Source organism: Prunus mume, linkage group LG1 (assembly GCF_029339155.1).
Source record: "Prunus mume cultivar Tortuosa linkage group LG1, ASM2933915v1, whole genome shotgun sequence".
In the NCBI taxonomy this organism is placed as follows: Eukaryota; Viridiplantae; Streptophyta; class Magnoliopsida; order Rosales; family Rosaceae; genus Prunus; species Prunus mume.
This window is the reverse complement of record NC_142698.1, coordinates 15893868-15909427: the sequence shown is the minus strand read 5'-3', so window position 1 is coordinate 15909427 and position 15560 is coordinate 15893868. Positions and strand designations below refer to the sequence as shown.

Sequence of the window (15560 nt, the reverse complement as noted above, 5' to 3'; positions counted from 1 at the left end):
AATGTGAAATTAATATTCACACTATATATATGGAATCAAGAATTTGAACAGGGTTTTATATAATAACCTCAAAAATAATACTTGGTTTTATTATTTTTGTGGCAAATCTTATTAAGTTGTGTGACATTATTGGGTGTTTTATGAATTTGGTTTGATGTGAAAATATTAGAATTAAGTGAGTTTAATCTTAAATTTGGACTAAAATGCCTTTATGATTTAAGTTTATGATTTTTTTAATGAAGTAGGCCCGTTTAGGCCCGGCCCAATGGACTTTCTCAAGCCCGGCTCGTGGGTGGGGCTTGTGCTTTGAATTTTCTAATAAAACCCGACCTGACCCGGCCCGATATTTTCTCTCTTCTCTTTAAAGCCCAACCCGGCCCGGCTTGGGCTTGGATTTGAGCACTCGACTGGATCTTACCATCTAGGTTTTGATTAAAGGATAGTTGGCTTAGCAAAATCCAAACGCAAACTTGTGTGAAATTTGAAAGGTCATAAGGCGAAGTAAGATGGAGTAAAACAAGGAGAGAGAAGAAAAAAAATTACTGCTTTTCAGTTGTAAAATGTAAAACATGAGAAAATGGTACAAAGACTAGCCAAGGGACAAATGCAACCGAACACCCCCCACCCACAAAAAAAAAAAAAAAAAAAAAAAAAAGCAATGGGACAAATATATTATGTAATTATATGAGAATTTTCCAACATTAGAAAGTCTACCACCTAATTCCCTATTCGTCGTTTGAGTGAGGTGAGGACTAAGTGTTACATTGTGTCAATTGTTAAACGTTATCGTAAATAGGTAAATTTGTGTCAATTGATAGCATCTCCAAGCACTTAATCACATCAAGCCAATTAGCCACTGGGCGGGCTATAAATACGTTGGGTCTGAAACCTCGCACTTCATCACATTATTCAAGCCTTGAAGCTTTGAAGCCTAGATTCTTCATTTGCTATACAAAATTCTCTTGTTATCTCTCTCAGCCTTCTCACATCAAGCCAATTAGCCATGGGCTGCTACCAAACTTTCTTCTTCAAACTCTCATTTTCACTTGTTCTTCTCCTCATCGTTGGTGTTGGACTTGGAGGAGTAGCTTCTGCTGAGTTATCCGCTAGTTTTTATGACAAAAACTGCCCCGATGCCCTGTCCACAATCAAATCCGCAGTGGACTCAGCGGTGCACAAAGAAGCTCGCATGGGAGCTTCCTTGCTCCGTCTGCATTTCCACGATTGTTTTGTTAACGTAAGTTTGGGACCCTTTCTTGTCTCAGTTTCTTTTAAATTTCAAGTAGATTCAATTCAACAATCTGCTTTGACCCTTACTTTCAGTTTCAGACATGTTTCGTAAATTAGTACTATTTTTTTTTTGGTGCAAAATCTGTTTATTGAAATGATGACATACTAATACTAAGAAATACATGCATGCATTATGCATATTTACTTTTTTCTTTTTTGTACGTAACCAGTTTGATTATTGAATGACAGGGATGTGATGCATCCAATGGCGGACGTAGCGCAAGGAGGTGCAGCTGCACCTCCCTTTGCCGGAAAAATCATTGTGGGTGCTTCAAATTGCCCCTTTGCTCAACTGGTGTACAGATTACCAAGTAAATGTCTTTGTCCTTTTACTTTTATTTATTTTTATATTACTCCATTTACTTAAGTTTACAATGTAAATAAGGAAGTACCCCCCATTTGGATTCAAATAAAAATACTAGAACATCAAATTCCCACCAAATCAAAATATGAAAATTCGGTTTTAGTGCAAAATACGATTTAGGCTAAAAATGATGGTTCATTAAGTCAATATATACTTCATACTAAAATCTCATAAAATCAAGTTTTCTTATTTGATGTGTAAAGAATAAAAGCCGCCAAAAATTATCTTGAGAAAATGATTATTCCAAAAAATTATTTTTCATACTTAGTCAATATTACACATCTGCTAAAAAATTTCTGGATCCGCCAGTGGATGCATCGTTGCTTTTGGACGACACGCCAACCTTTAAAGGAGAGAAAACGTCAGTGGCCAATGCCAATTCTCTCAGAGGATTTGAGGTAATCGACAATATCAAAGCTGAATTGGAGAGCCTCTGCCCCAACATGGTCTCCTGTGCTGACATCCTGGCCGTTGCTGCCAGGGATTCCATTGTTGCAGTAAGCCGCCAACAATCTCCTTCAATTCCTATAATTTAATTACTGTCTTCATAATAGTCTCTTCTGTTCTGTTCTAATCTCTTCCATTCTGTTCTAATCAGCTGGGTGGACCCACTTACACAGTGGCATTGGGCAGAAGAGACTCCACCGCTGCAAACTTGACCGCAACCGAAGACCTCCCCAGCCCCTTCGCCAATGTGACCAAACTAATTGCGGCTTTCTCCAAAAAGGGCTTCACCGTGAAAGAAATGGTGGCTCTATCAGGAGCTCACATTATAGGGCAAGCGAGGTGCGCAGTCTTCCGTGGACGTCTTTACAACGACACCCATATCAACGCTTCATTTGCAGCAGTTGTGAAAGCAAAGTGCCCAGGAAATGGAGGCTCAGGCGACAACATTTTGTCTCAACTTGACATCACAAGCCCAACCACGTTCGACAATGCCTACTTCAAGAACGTGGTGAGCCAGAAGGGGCTGCTGCACTCAGACCAGCAGCTATACAGTGGTGGGTTCACAAAGACCGCGGTGGATGCGTATGCCAATAATGCTGCCAGTTTTATGGAAGACTTTGCCGAAGCGATGAACAAGATGGGACTCCTTAGCCCTCTAACAGGCTTCAGTGGTCAAATTAGAACAAACTGTCGAAAGGTCAACTAGACCTTGTTTTAAGAACTACAGCTTAGCCTTGGCTTGGCTGGTTTGAAAATAATATGCTTTGTTCTAGAAATATGGATAAATTACACCAATAGATCTCCCTGATTTCAGTATATGATTAGAATTTAGAATTAAAGATGTGCCACTTTTCTTTTTAACTGGATCCTTTGGGATGAGACACTTCTGCTGTCGGATTGGATGTTTCATATAACAATGGATTAATTTGATAAATTATTTAAAAGGATTGAAATCCAAGTTTAGTATGATGAGGCTTCATTGTGCCAAACTATGAAACAAAGATTGGACACTGGACTTTTCAAACCACTTGAAAAACATGCGGGTTTGGAAATAGGCCAGCAAGGGAAGCTTCATGAAACCAACAAAATGCCCTACCAATTCTTCTCTTTAATTTATTTTCCAAAAGAAGAAACAAACAAAGCATGTACTTGGCATCGCTTGAACCTTCTGGTCTCACACTTACTTAGACTTATGCATGGGGTGGTCATTTTTACATGCATGACTGTTTTGATTATGAGAGCTGGAAATGGATTTGACCTGTTTCGTAATTTTTCGATTTCACCACAAGGAAAGTTGAAGTTACAGGATCAAACATTTTCATAAAAGCATTTGAGTTTTATAGCACATATTTTACAACAAATGTTCAATCATGTGTCCAGTCACAAATATATAATAGCACAGGCAAGCACCTAGGAGTGTAAAAATACATAAAGTGAAGTGGTAGTCACACCATTCCAGGGTATCTTTGTTGCCAAGACTAAGATTCAGACAGTCAAGACAGAATGGATCCATCATTCCTCCATCATTCCTCCATCATTCCAGTATCTCTTTGTTGCCGAGACTAAGAGTCAGACAGAACAGTTACAACTGTCACTGCCGATGCTTCCTCGGTACTAGCTACGCTCGAATTGCAGGCGTGAAGTGTAGTGCATATGTCTGTTGTTTCAAGGAACTGCTCTGCATTGGCAAGAAATAACGGTCCATATTCGAAAACAATCCTCTTGCACTGCCAAAAAATTTTAGGATATTAGAAGAACTAAACGAACGTCCTGAAGCAGTGAAACTACATTGAATGATGAATATCAACTTTCAGTTTGATCAGCAGTTCATGAAAATCTCTCTTCTATCTATATTCTAGTCCAACATTATGGGGCCAATAAATCTTTAGTAAAGCTAACTTCCTGGTAAAAACACACTAAAGATATTGACTAATTTTCTTAATTGTCCTCACCTTTTTGGCATAGTTCTCCACCGAATTGCACGCCTTCAAAAGCAACTCAATGATCTCCAGCTGACAGAAAAAGAAAGAGAGCATTTAAGCTGTCTTGGTAGAATCAAGCCACTTGGCTCATGGAATATAATATTTCTGAATGTATATGGATGAATGAAGGATCTCCAATAAGAAATGTCAACTATAAGTAATCATAGACATTTCTCACTAGAAATAATTGCAAAGTTGCTAAAATCAAGAGAAATTCCAGCAGTATGTTCTACCCACACTCCAACTGAAAAGTTCCTTATTAAGTTTTCACTCAGGATTCAGGTACATCTTTTTAGTTCTCATTAAGGTCAATGCATTTATAACATCACTATATTACTCATATCTACCAAAATTGTATTGGTATCTCATCTATGTTTGCAGACAGAAGCATTTCTGAAAACATACATCCCAAATCCTAAATAAACATTCCACACAACTGTTCAAAGCTGCCAGTGTAATCTGTAAGCTTTGCAACTCAACCAATTCTGTCAGTCTATCTAAGTAGTGGCTGCTCATTTACAAAACAGTTTCTACCTCTCTTTGTATACTTTATAATATCCTTCTACTTTTTGCAAAGGGTGGTGGTGGAGGTTTTCCAAGATTTGGAGAGGGCTTGAAGGCGATTACAAAAAGCTACCAATAAAAGGATAAAAAGCATTTCAGGTTTAGAGTCATTTATTATTTATTTGGCCTTAGATGGATCCAATAACGGCAACCTAGCATGGGTCAAGCATGGTACACGATTTAACTCAATTCACATGTGCAGTAGTTTGTGACCTTTTGGATACAAACTAAATATCAGTGATTAATAAAGAAGGAATACGAATTAAGATTGATGTATGGACGGCTTCAAGTTTTCTTCTTAAGCTTGAGGATTCTATAAAACTGGCACAGGGTTCCATCTTGTAAGTTCCAAAGGATAATGGTAATTATAATTAATCACACACACACAAAAATATTTGTGGGCAAGTCAAGGTCAAGAAAAGTAAACATTAAGAGCTACTTATCAAAATATGATAAATTCAGAATTACGTTTCTTCTAGTTAAATGAATAGTGCACATACGAACCTGTGTATCAGGATCTTTCAACTTAACCAATACTTCTGAAACAGCACGGTGACATAATCCACAGCTATCCTCTCGGAGTTGTGAAGAAAATAAAGCAACCTGCTGACAGAGGTTGACCTTCCGGCAGAACTCACTAGGTTGTAGAGAGGAGACCTCTAAGAAGAAGAGAGGAGCATAATAGTCCACCAAAGTGATACACTGTCCCACAAAAAGAAAAAGAAAATAGACATTCAGGATGTTTTTTCCGGAGGTAGGGGGCTTGGGATAATTATCAGAACCCTATAAAGCTTCTTATAGTAATAAATTTCATAGCGTATTAGAACTCTATAAAACTTCTTGTAAATTTGTACTGACATGCTCAAAAACTAATAGAAACAATTTTGGGGATGGCTGCAGTTAACCAGACACATCTTTTAGTTTATGTGCAGTTTTTCTACAAAACTATATTGTCGCAATTGGAAAAGGCAACTACCTGCTGCTTGAAAGAGCGCAATTGAGAGCAGGTCTGATGTAGGGCTTCAATGATCTCAGTCTGGGTCTTGTTTTCATCAAGGTAATCAAGTGCCTGGGCAGCAAACTCCTCACACAATGTGCACACATTATCATTTCCAACAAATTCATCCCCAGAAACTTGTAAAGTTTGAGTTTCCACCTCTTGAATATGGTAGGCTGTCTTTGTAACTGAATCAGAGAGTAAAGCCATCAGTTAAGCAATAAGTTTGCTGCATGAGAAGCAATTACTTCTCTAGAAAAATCGAGGTGTCAATGGGACCCTAGATTTTCAACGACAATTGAATTACCAAAAACATGTTCCACTTTCATTCTCATTGGAAAGCGGATTTTTTTACCTGGTAAATTTAGGTTTGCCAGATGTCTAGCATCACCGGCCCAACTAGCTCCCAGCACAAAAAGAACTAAGACCCCAACTCTCACATCCATGGTGCCTGAAGCGGCAATCATCCAACAACATAAGAAGGCCTCTATGAGAAAAAATTTAGTACTTGAAACGATGACAGCCCATAATTGATCATACATGCAGGTTCACGACATAAAGAAACCGAAGAAAGTGGCGGTGAGATAATCTTAATGTAGTAACAAGAGAGCTTAAGGTGCAAACAAGGTTCAAGAATAGATAGAAGACCCAATCAGAATTTTGTGACTTCATTCTAATTACATTCTAAGAATACTTTGTGCCTTTTAAAACTGGGAAATTATTGCCTTATGTCACTAGATATCAACACAACAAGGGCTCAATGAACTAGGATAAGGGCCATAGCCCTCTATTCATCACTCACTTCAATACTGTTTGTAACACACCTGTCCAAGTTTTGAACAAGCTGAATTCACCAAACCAAATTGGGCAAGGAAAAGCTAGTTAAAGTCTACTGGAAGCTGAATTCACCACTCTTTGGATTTGCTAGTCATGTTTATGGTGATTACCCAATTGAAATGATATTACTAGTTAAAACATAACAGCAATAACATCAACAACCAAACAAACACAACCTTACTTAGAGACCAAAAGCAAGAAACTTTGTCAACGACATAGAAACAGAACAACGAAATAAACAATCATACATAACCAAATACCAGACATGCCGAAAACATTGAAAGGAAAAGCAAAACAGAAAAACTAGATAGAGAGATATCAAATAAAATCTTAAAAATCAGCTTGGTGCTTTCTGCTGAGAAAACGTGCGAAAGAAAACAAGGAACAAGTTTGAGCCAGGATTTGGAGTTATACTTGTAAATATCTAACGATTTTCGATGCAGGAAAAACTAAAAGGAGCAGAATTGAAATCCCAAACAATCGGAGATTGATACATGGAGAGATATATTTACCTGGGTTTGTGGAAAAAGCAGGATTTTGAAATTCCGCTTCTTTCCTTTCAAGTGTTGAGGGGTTGGCGATGCGTTGAATTGTCGTTGGTGGTTGCTTGCTTCCTTTATTTATACAGCTGCCGATCTGGGTTTGGCTTCTTATGTGCTAAGCAACATGCCACATGGACTGCTTCCAACGTGTCAAATTGGAAGTTGTGATCTCCTGCCTATCCAATTAGAATTGGGGATTTTTTTTTGGTTGACCAAAAAAAAAAAAAAAATTGGGGATTTTTTTCCTTAGCTAAACGTCACTTTTTTTTTTTACTTGTAGTTTATCTCATTTTTATTTTATTTTTTTCTCTTAGTTAGTTTCATTTTTGTCAATTATGCCCTTATAGTTTCATAATTATAGCAATTTAAGGACAAGTCACAAATTCCGTCAATTTCTTTCACGGCGTCAAGGGTATTTCTATCCATTTTTGCTCAATGTTGGGTAAAAAACAAATTCCAATCAACCCATCATTATTCAAAGTAGTGAAAAAAAAAATTAAAATTTGCATTATTTTCTATTTAAATTCATATTTTACAATTGTGCAGATCATCTCTTTTGACACGTTTTTACTAATACGGTTTGTGAGTTATCTTAAGAAGTACTAGGGGATATTCCAAAGAAGTATTTTTTGTTCCATTATTTTTTCTTGTTTGGATGAAAATTATTCAGAAACACGTTATAAAAATAAATAAATAATTAAATTTTTTTTTAAAAAAAGGATTAAATCATCAATAAGATGAAATAGGGATATAACTTTTGAAATGGAAGTTGGCCTGTTTTGATGAATTCTTTTATATCGTAATTTGGTCAAATTTGCATGCTTGATGAATCCTAATTGGTTTTCTTTTTAAACCAATTGATTATTGGCTCTTACAGGCTCTGATATCTCCACCAACAATTGCTTTTTTGGGACAAAGCACAATTCTTTTTTGGTACAAGGCACGATTGACATTGACCACCATATGAAGTTATTAAACAATTAGATTACTTGGAACAATTACCACAAATTTGGACTATCCATCTAGAAGCCTATCTTCAATTGTTTGTCACCTTTCTGGGAAGAGATTAAACATCGCTCTAGAGAAGAGTTTTAGCATTAGATAGATACGCGTCTTTTACAAACATTTTAACAACCAATACATAAAGGCTATATAGATAATAAGTAAAACCAGAAGTCTGGGAACAACTCCCATCTAAACGAAACAAATCAATTCTTAAGCAAGAACAATCGGAGATGGAGGAGAGGAAAAACACACGCGCGCACACACACAACTAAAGTCAGTTCTTGATTGAGGTCAGCTGATTGACAAAGCTGAATCACTTCAAGTTTGGAGTTGGCTTCTTCTTTTTCCTGCTTTGCTTTGTCAAAAGTAGTGAGAATCGAGCAAATCCAGACTTCTTTCTCTTAGCAGAAGAATTCCTGACATTGCTTTCCCTCTCAGACCTCCTAGAAAAGGGTTGATCGCCATTTTGTTTCTGGAGCATTTGCCCCAGTGACATCTTTTGCCTTACAGGGCTTTTCCCGGCCACCTCCATTTCAACCTCTTCTGGCAAAAGCAGCTTCCTGCTTAGTATCTGTCCTATTGATAAGGTTGGCTTCAGAACGGGTATTGACCCATCAGTAACAAGATTCAGACCATTTACGTCACGTAATTGCAGATCTCTCCCATGATTAGATGGGTGTGGATTTTTGAACTTGGTAGAGTTGTGTACCGAACGTCTTTTATGACCATGCTGGGATCTCCATTTGCGAAGAGCTTCTTCAACTGCTAGTTTCCCCTTATTTGCAGTCTCCACTCTGTTCAGAGCTTCTTCCAATGCCTTTTTAGTGGTTTTGACTTCTTCAGTTGCTTCCTCTACCTTTTTCAGGATTTCTGTTTTTGATACGTTTGCTTCATCAAGATGAAGCATGGCATCTGTTACCCTGTTCTTAGAAAGTTCCTCTGCATCTCGAACTTTGCGAGTTAGAGATGAGTATTCCTCAAATGAAAGAGTCACTCTGTCATGCTTCTGCAATGAATCTCCAGATGAACTCTCGTGGTATGATAGAGCCTTAATCTCTGCAAGAGCAACAGCTTCTACCGCTCTTGCTGCCTCTTTCATTTTTCTGGCAGCAACCAACCTGATTTCAGCTGTTTTTATCTTAGTTCTTGTCTGTTCAATCTCAGATGTTGCTCTCACGACCTCTGACTTTGCAGCTTCTGCCATTCTTTTGAACTGCTCTGTCTCAGAACTCAATCGGTGAAGCTCCTTTGAAATATCTAAAGAATTATCAGGACCACCTTTAGTTTCAGCATCCTTTGCCAACTGCAGCTTTAGTTTTGTTTTCTTTAGCTCTTCTTCAAGAGATAATACTTTCAAAGAATTTGATGTTAACCTCACACGGGTTTTCTCAAGCATGATTCTTTCTTTCTCTAATTTCTTGTTGAATGATTCAACAGAAGCTCGAATGTCAGCAAGATCAGTTGTAGTCCTGGTAAGGTTCAACTTAGCCTGTTTCAATTCCATTAAGATTAAACCTGGAGCTGAAGAAGAGCATGGAGTCACACCTTCCATTGAATTACAGCGACCACCCTCATTCCCATGGTTTTCCTTATCGTCTTCATTTTCCACTGGAGTCATGTATTCCTTACCTCTATTTGTCTCAAGGGCCATATTCACTTCAGATGCTTCTTTCTGTAGCTTCTTTTTTAACTCATCAATAACCTTTTTAGTTTGTTCAAGTTCTATTAGAACATCCAGAGTTTCCTTTTCTTTCAAAGTGAGATCCTTCTCCAACTGTAAAGCCTGCTCCTCCAGTTTCGCAGTGCCAACCTCTTCCATGTCATGCTGTTAATAGGAGAAATGTCACCATACGATAAGGTTATTAAACACATAAAACAAGAAACCATGCTTCATTTAGCATTTCAGTAAGCAATAAATAGAAGGGGAAGAAATAATTAATATAAAGAAGGAAAAAAACTTATACGAGAGATATCAGAAGAACCAAAAAGACAGAAAATTAAACTGTAGAAAGCCAGCTTCGGTTATCAAGTAATCGCTCTCATTCATGAAGTTGCGGATGCAGAAAGAAAATCTGGGGCTTAGGAGTTATTGCCAGTCTCTCTATGACAGGAAATATATAGAGAATCAGGGTCTTAGGAGGTCATGGTCTAGTAATTCTATAAAATGGGTACCCTAAAAATTGATTTGAACACCAAAAGAGCCCAGAGTTACAACTTAGTAATCTCCCCTTCAGTGGAACTACATACTAATATATGGCAAGATGTATCAGAAAACACTACATTATGGAACAAACCAAAACCTTGAGTCCCCTACAGTGACATAATCCACTATTGCTTTGAGACTAAAGTAAACACAACACCCCAGTTTTCTCCACACGAAAGGATTATCCTGCGGGATCTTCTTGAGCCATAAAGCCATAAAATCCAACAATGGCAGCCCAATAAGATAGTGCAGACTCTTTGGCACACCATTTCATACAAACTGACAGTCACAAATTTCTTTAAAAGTTAAACTATGTTTGGAAGCAAACGGATCACTTGGGTTGCTCAATGTGAGAGTGCGCCTCTATTACAATTAACAATGTGAACCAACAACCAAGTTTAAAGAACACAAAAGTACATTTAACTCAAACTTCCTCCTGACCCCAAAGAACAAGGCCATAAATCCCAATCCATGTAATTTTTCTGCTTTAAAATAAAAATCCCATTCCCAATTTCTTCATTTTCCAAAAGAAAAACCCTATCTTTATTCGTCTGGAGAGAAAGAAAGTAAGCGGGAGCATACCTCAGGCCCGGAAGGCTTAGTCTGAGCGGGTTTCCAGTAACCGATTCCACCAAATCGACTCACTGCCTCCCTCACCGATTCAAAAGGAGCTGAAGTATCGATCTCTGCCCTGAAAACCCTCTCCTTCTTCACATCCAAACCCGAATCAGGCTCCATATTAAAACCCGACAACTAAAATGAAATCCCAACAAAATGAAAAACAAAGATCCAAACTTTCAGAAACCCAAGACTTGTTATGAACAGAATGAGTTTGGTGGGAGACAAAATTAGCAAGTAATGATGTTTGGTTATGGTTTGAGCAGAGCTCAGAGTCTTCAGTCACACAAACCTAAGAAGCACGGCTATTAGTACATAGCAAAAATCGAGAAAAGAGGGAAACATAAAAAGGAAAAAAAAAATCCAAAAATCAAAAGAGACGTTTGGTTTATTTGAAGTTCCAGAATTACCCTTGATTTTTTGAGTGTTTTACGGATGTTGCAGGGGAAGATGAGGAGATATAATGCTGAGTTTTTATGGGCCTTATTGGAAAGGCGGGAGTGGAGTGATATGCGCATTGATTTTTGAAAATGGTGGGGGCATTGTACGCGCGAGTGTCGTTCGTTTTTCAACGGCAACAAAAAGCCATATCACCTAACGGGCTTCTGCCTTCTGGGTAATCATAAAAGCGCGTTAAGGAAAGCACTTTGTCCTCTTTGGCTTGGGCTGTTGGGCTGTTGCTGTTCGTTCGAATCTCTCAGAGATACTCGAGTGAATCCATGGCCCCCAGCGTTCACCAAAACTGAGAGAGAGCAGTATTTGATTAAAAATTAACCATTTTAGAGCTTAGAAGGTTAGAAGATTTTTTAAACGTGTAAAATTTTAGAGCTTAGATTTTAAGGTAGCTAGTCTTGTATTAATTTATCGCTTCGATTTTAGGTTTGAAGTATCATACTTTGGGCAATGTTGATAAACATAATCGAAGTTGAATTGAAGAAAAATAAGTATAAAGTGATGTTTTCTCAACATGTTATATCTTTAAGAAATACATATGACGCTATGCATAAAGAGTTCAGAAACAACGAAGTCTATAAATGCGGTACAATAGTAGCTACATAATACTAACTAACTGAATACATTAAAAGAATGAATTAGATATAAGTGAGGAATTAAGAAAAGGAACATAAAAGTGGAACCAACCAAAGATAGTTTGGTTGATATTGTCTCTCACTTTATCAACTGTTTTTGTGGGTTTGTGTGCAAACCAACTCGTTGTCACTTTAACCTTTTAACCTTAACGAACATTACGAGGTATTGAGGTTACCGTTTGAACTTTCATACTGTGCAAAAAGCAAAGTCTGCGTTTGAATTTTACTTCTGTTGGGCCGAAGAATTGAGTTCATGCGTTCCATGTCCAAAATAGCAAACATGTCAGTGGTCCGTTTCTTATGAGAGTTTAGAGTGGGCCGAAAAGTTTAAAAACGCCGGCCCAATTAAAAGATTTCCCTCCCTTACATCCTTTGAAGAAATGAAAGGGACAATTCTACGCATTAAAAACACATGTGCTAGCAAATAGCAACAGGGCGATATTGGCTTCAGCAACTTTTAGGCGTGTAACAGTTGCGACCACAGAAGCCTTTTGATCGAGAGAGAGTTATGAGGGCATGCTGCATGCTGCTGCATGCGACTGAAATCTAATAAATTCATGTCACTTTCTCAGTTATCGTCATAGAGATTAGATTTCAGTCGCAATTAAGAAATTAGATTATGTTTTTGTTTATGGCAAACGGAATTCAAATAAGTTAATTATACACAAATGCATATATAATACCAGTAGTCAGTAGAGATATGATCATAGTACGTAAGAGAGTTTTTATTGAAAACATTACTTGCTTCTAATAAAAGCGCTATTAATAAAAGTGATTTAAGTGTTTTAAGATTCGGGTCAGTTTTGAATTATTAGGACCAATCGAACAAGCAATCCTTTTTGTTTACAGCCTTACAGGCAAGATTCTAGCCTCTCTGTTTTTAAAGACTTTGGTATAATTAAACAAATGAGACCGTCCAAAAAACAAACAAAAAATAATTACATGAGTGTGACTTTAGAACCAGGAACTTAAGACTTTGAACAATTCCTCTCAGAATGCACACAATTTATTGTGGCATGCAGAGGCGGATCTATTAAGGCGCAAAGAGGTGCAGCTGCACCTCCTTTCGCCGGAAAAACTATTGTAGGTGCTTCAAATTGCCCCTTTGCTCAACTGGTGTCAAATTACCTTATTTTCATTTTCAACATTTAAGTAAATGTCTTTGTCTTTTTACTTTTATTTATTTTTATATTACTCCATTTACTTAAGTTTACAATGTAAATAATGAAGTACTCCCCATTTGGATTCAAATAAAAATACTAGAAAATCAAATTCCCATCAAATCAAAATATGAAAATTCGGTTTTAGTGCAAAATACAATTTAAGCTAAAAATGATGGCTCATTAAGTCAATATATACTTCATACTAAAATCCTATAAATTCAAGTTTTCTTATTTGATGTATAAGGAATCAAAGCCGCCAAAAATTATCTTGAGAAAATGATTATTCCGAAAAATCATTTTCATACTTAGTCAATATTGCATTCGTTCAAAAATTTCTGGTCCGCCAGTGGTGGCATGATACTTGTTTGACAAAAGAAGGTGTTGAACATGGGTTCGACGAAGGGTATGCATCATGTCATGCATGAATCAAATTCGATCCATCAAAGGACCCATTTTACTACGCAAAGGTCATATTGCTCATACACATTCTTTCACATCCAATATGTGCTTATCTTTAAATGTTACATAATTATGTTACCAGCTGAATTATAGGCATCCATTTGGGTTGTTAGTATGAGGCCGATGTGTTCGCGGTGCAAGGCAGTCAAGAAATTTTCTTAAGAGAGTTAATTAAAATCGAACAATAAGCCTTAATCAGGAGTACAGTGCCAAAGGACCACAAACAAAGGTACCCAACTACTGATGTGTTAGTTCAGACCCAACGATATACCCTTACAACTACATATTCTTCTTGATTTGGCATCCAACGGCCCTATTGAGCCCACGTCATCCGTTTGATCACACAAATCTGCGGAAAAAAGCTGCATGTAATTAAAGTAACAATATAGTAATTATGCTTGCGCAACATGGTTAGATTAATTTATATTATGAACGTATCATGTTTGTTTGACTTGATGTGTTGCGGAATTATTTAGTCCCAACTTGGGAGTACTAAATGTGCCTCCTCTCCTACTTCCACCTTCTCTCACCACTTGAAGTTGAAGCCCCTTCTTCTCACTCACTCAAGAGCCAAAGAGCCAAAGAGCCAAAGAGCCAAAGAGCCAAAGATGTTGAACACTGGCAACCCTGAGCTTCCTCAAAAATCCCAAGATGAAAACAAGTTCTTCTCTAGGCTTCTGTCCAAGGAAAGCTCCATAGCCAATCCATCTTTCAAGGTCTACTATGGAGGCCTGGCTGGTAGTGTTCCATTCATCTGGGAATCTCAGCCTGGCACCCCAAAACACACATTTAGTGATGACCCAATTCCTCCTCTCACTCCTCCTCCTTCGTACTATTCAAATTCCTTCCAAAAACCAACCAAAAAGCACTCAAGATCCAATCTTTTACACGCCCTCTTCCCAAAAATAAGTCTCAATAAGAAAACCCATGTGCCATCTTCTCTTTCTTCACCTTCCTCACCTTCATCATTGTTTTCGTCATCAGATTCATCTATGCATGTGCCAGTGAGCACAAGGAAGTCCCATGGAAGGAGGAGCCGGTTTTCGAGCAGAAGCTCATCGTTTGACTCCATGGGAGACTTTGAGGAGGAGGAGGATGCTGGCTCGCCTACTTCAACATTGTGCTTTCGATTCAGCAGAGTGACCAGTGGAGGCAACCGAGGCTGCCATCAATTTTAATGGCCTTGATGATGTCAATATTTGGCCATGGATCTGGGCCAAAGGTACCTCTTATAGGCTAGTGATGATGCTCTGTAATCTTCGCTCATGTTTTGCTTAATTAATGTTTAGAATGTATTAATGTGGTAGTAGTAATTACCTCAACTGCTGCCTAATATTCCCCCTTAAACATATATGGTGGTGTTAAGATTGTTAATCTAGTACCTAGCAATTGGCTTTCTGGATGCATGTACGATTTCAGGTCATTAATACTCCTTTTGCTTTTCATTATATATGCAAGTTCAGAGAAACATGTCATCAGTGAAGTAAATATTACCAGAGAGAGACAGCATTTTTGTTTGAGAGTACGAGTAGGTTTTGAAAGAGGGATTGCATCTGGTTGCTTAGCTAGTTGGTTGTTGCGAACATTTTGTGCTCGCTTGATCATATCAAATTATGAATAAGGTTTCTTTTTTCTTCTTCTGCGTCCGTGTCTGCTAAATATTTAATGCAGTGAGGAAAGATGGGGTACAGGTTCCCATCCATATATTCAGTAGTGGCATGGCAGCGTTGGTTTGATGATTGGAATCTTTCTGGCTCTGCCTTGTCCTCACATATGTTAATTGCATTTTCGAAGAGTAAAAGCTTCTCTCTTTTGTTAGATAAATATTAAATTAATCAGTCCATTAAGCCAAACTGCTTTGATTCGGTACCCCTTTCAATCTTGTTACCCCATAATAATTGGGTTATCTGATATTCATCATACAAAGCCTTAAGTCATCCTCAAAAGTTCTTGCCTTTCTATAATCATCTCTAGACTTTCCCACATAAAAGCAAGACCATG

The 15560-nt window shown here is 37.7% G+C and overlaps 4 protein-coding genes across 5 annotated transcripts; 2 read left to right on the top strand and 2 right to left on the bottom strand.

Annotated features, from left to right (window-relative positions):
* The first annotated feature begins 1174 nt into the window (after positions 1-1174).
* Positions 1175-2962, top strand: LOC103343541 (cationic peroxidase 1-like). The gene is made up of 3 exons (XM_089050565.1): positions 1175-1241; positions 1964-2151; positions 2253-2962. Exons 1-3 carry the CDS (start codon positions 1190-1192, stop codon positions 2805-2807), a joined length of 795 nt encoding a protein of 264 aa, XP_088906691.1. The 5' UTR covers positions 1175-1189; the 3' UTR covers positions 2808-2962.
* Positions 2963-3401: 439 nt separating this feature from the next.
* On the bottom strand, positions 3402-7149 carry LOC103343237 (saposin B domain-containing protein). 2 transcript variants are annotated; one of them, XM_008246911.3, is made up of 6 exons: positions 6994-7149; positions 6000-6095; positions 5624-5832; positions 5152-5349; positions 4054-4113; positions 3402-3828 (listed from the first exon to the last, which is right to left on the bottom strand). In XM_008246911.3, the coding sequence occupies exons 2-6, from the start codon at positions 6088-6090 to the stop codon at positions 3664-3666; spliced, it is 723 nt and encodes a 240-aa protein (XP_008245133.2). In that variant the 5' UTR covers positions 6091-6095; positions 6994-7149; the 3' UTR covers positions 3402-3663. The 2 variants fall into 2 exon arrangements, with proteins under 2 accessions (XP_008245133.2, XP_016652835.2); XM_016797349.2 differs by lacking the exon at positions 6994-7149 and adding an exon at positions 6896-6942.
* A 926-nt stretch (positions 7150-8075) lies between these two features.
* On the bottom strand, positions 8076-11300 carry LOC103343249 (WEB family protein At2g38370). Its single transcript, XM_008246919.2, has 2 exons — positions 10814-11300; positions 8076-9853 (listed from the first exon to the last, which is right to left on the bottom strand). Exons 1-2 carry the CDS (start codon positions 10967-10969, stop codon positions 8342-8344), a joined length of 1668 nt encoding a protein of 555 aa, XP_008245141.2. The 5' UTR covers positions 10970-11300; the 3' UTR covers positions 8076-8341.
* Positions 11301-14084: 2784 nt separating this feature from the next.
* Positions 14085-15035, top strand: LOC103343259 (uncharacterized). Its single transcript, XM_008246927.3, has one exon. It carries the CDS (start codon positions 14168-14170, stop codon positions 14735-14737), a length of 570 nt encoding a protein of 189 aa, XP_008245149.2. The 5' UTR covers positions 14085-14167; the 3' UTR covers positions 14738-15035.
* Positions 15036-15560: the final 525 nt, after the last annotated feature.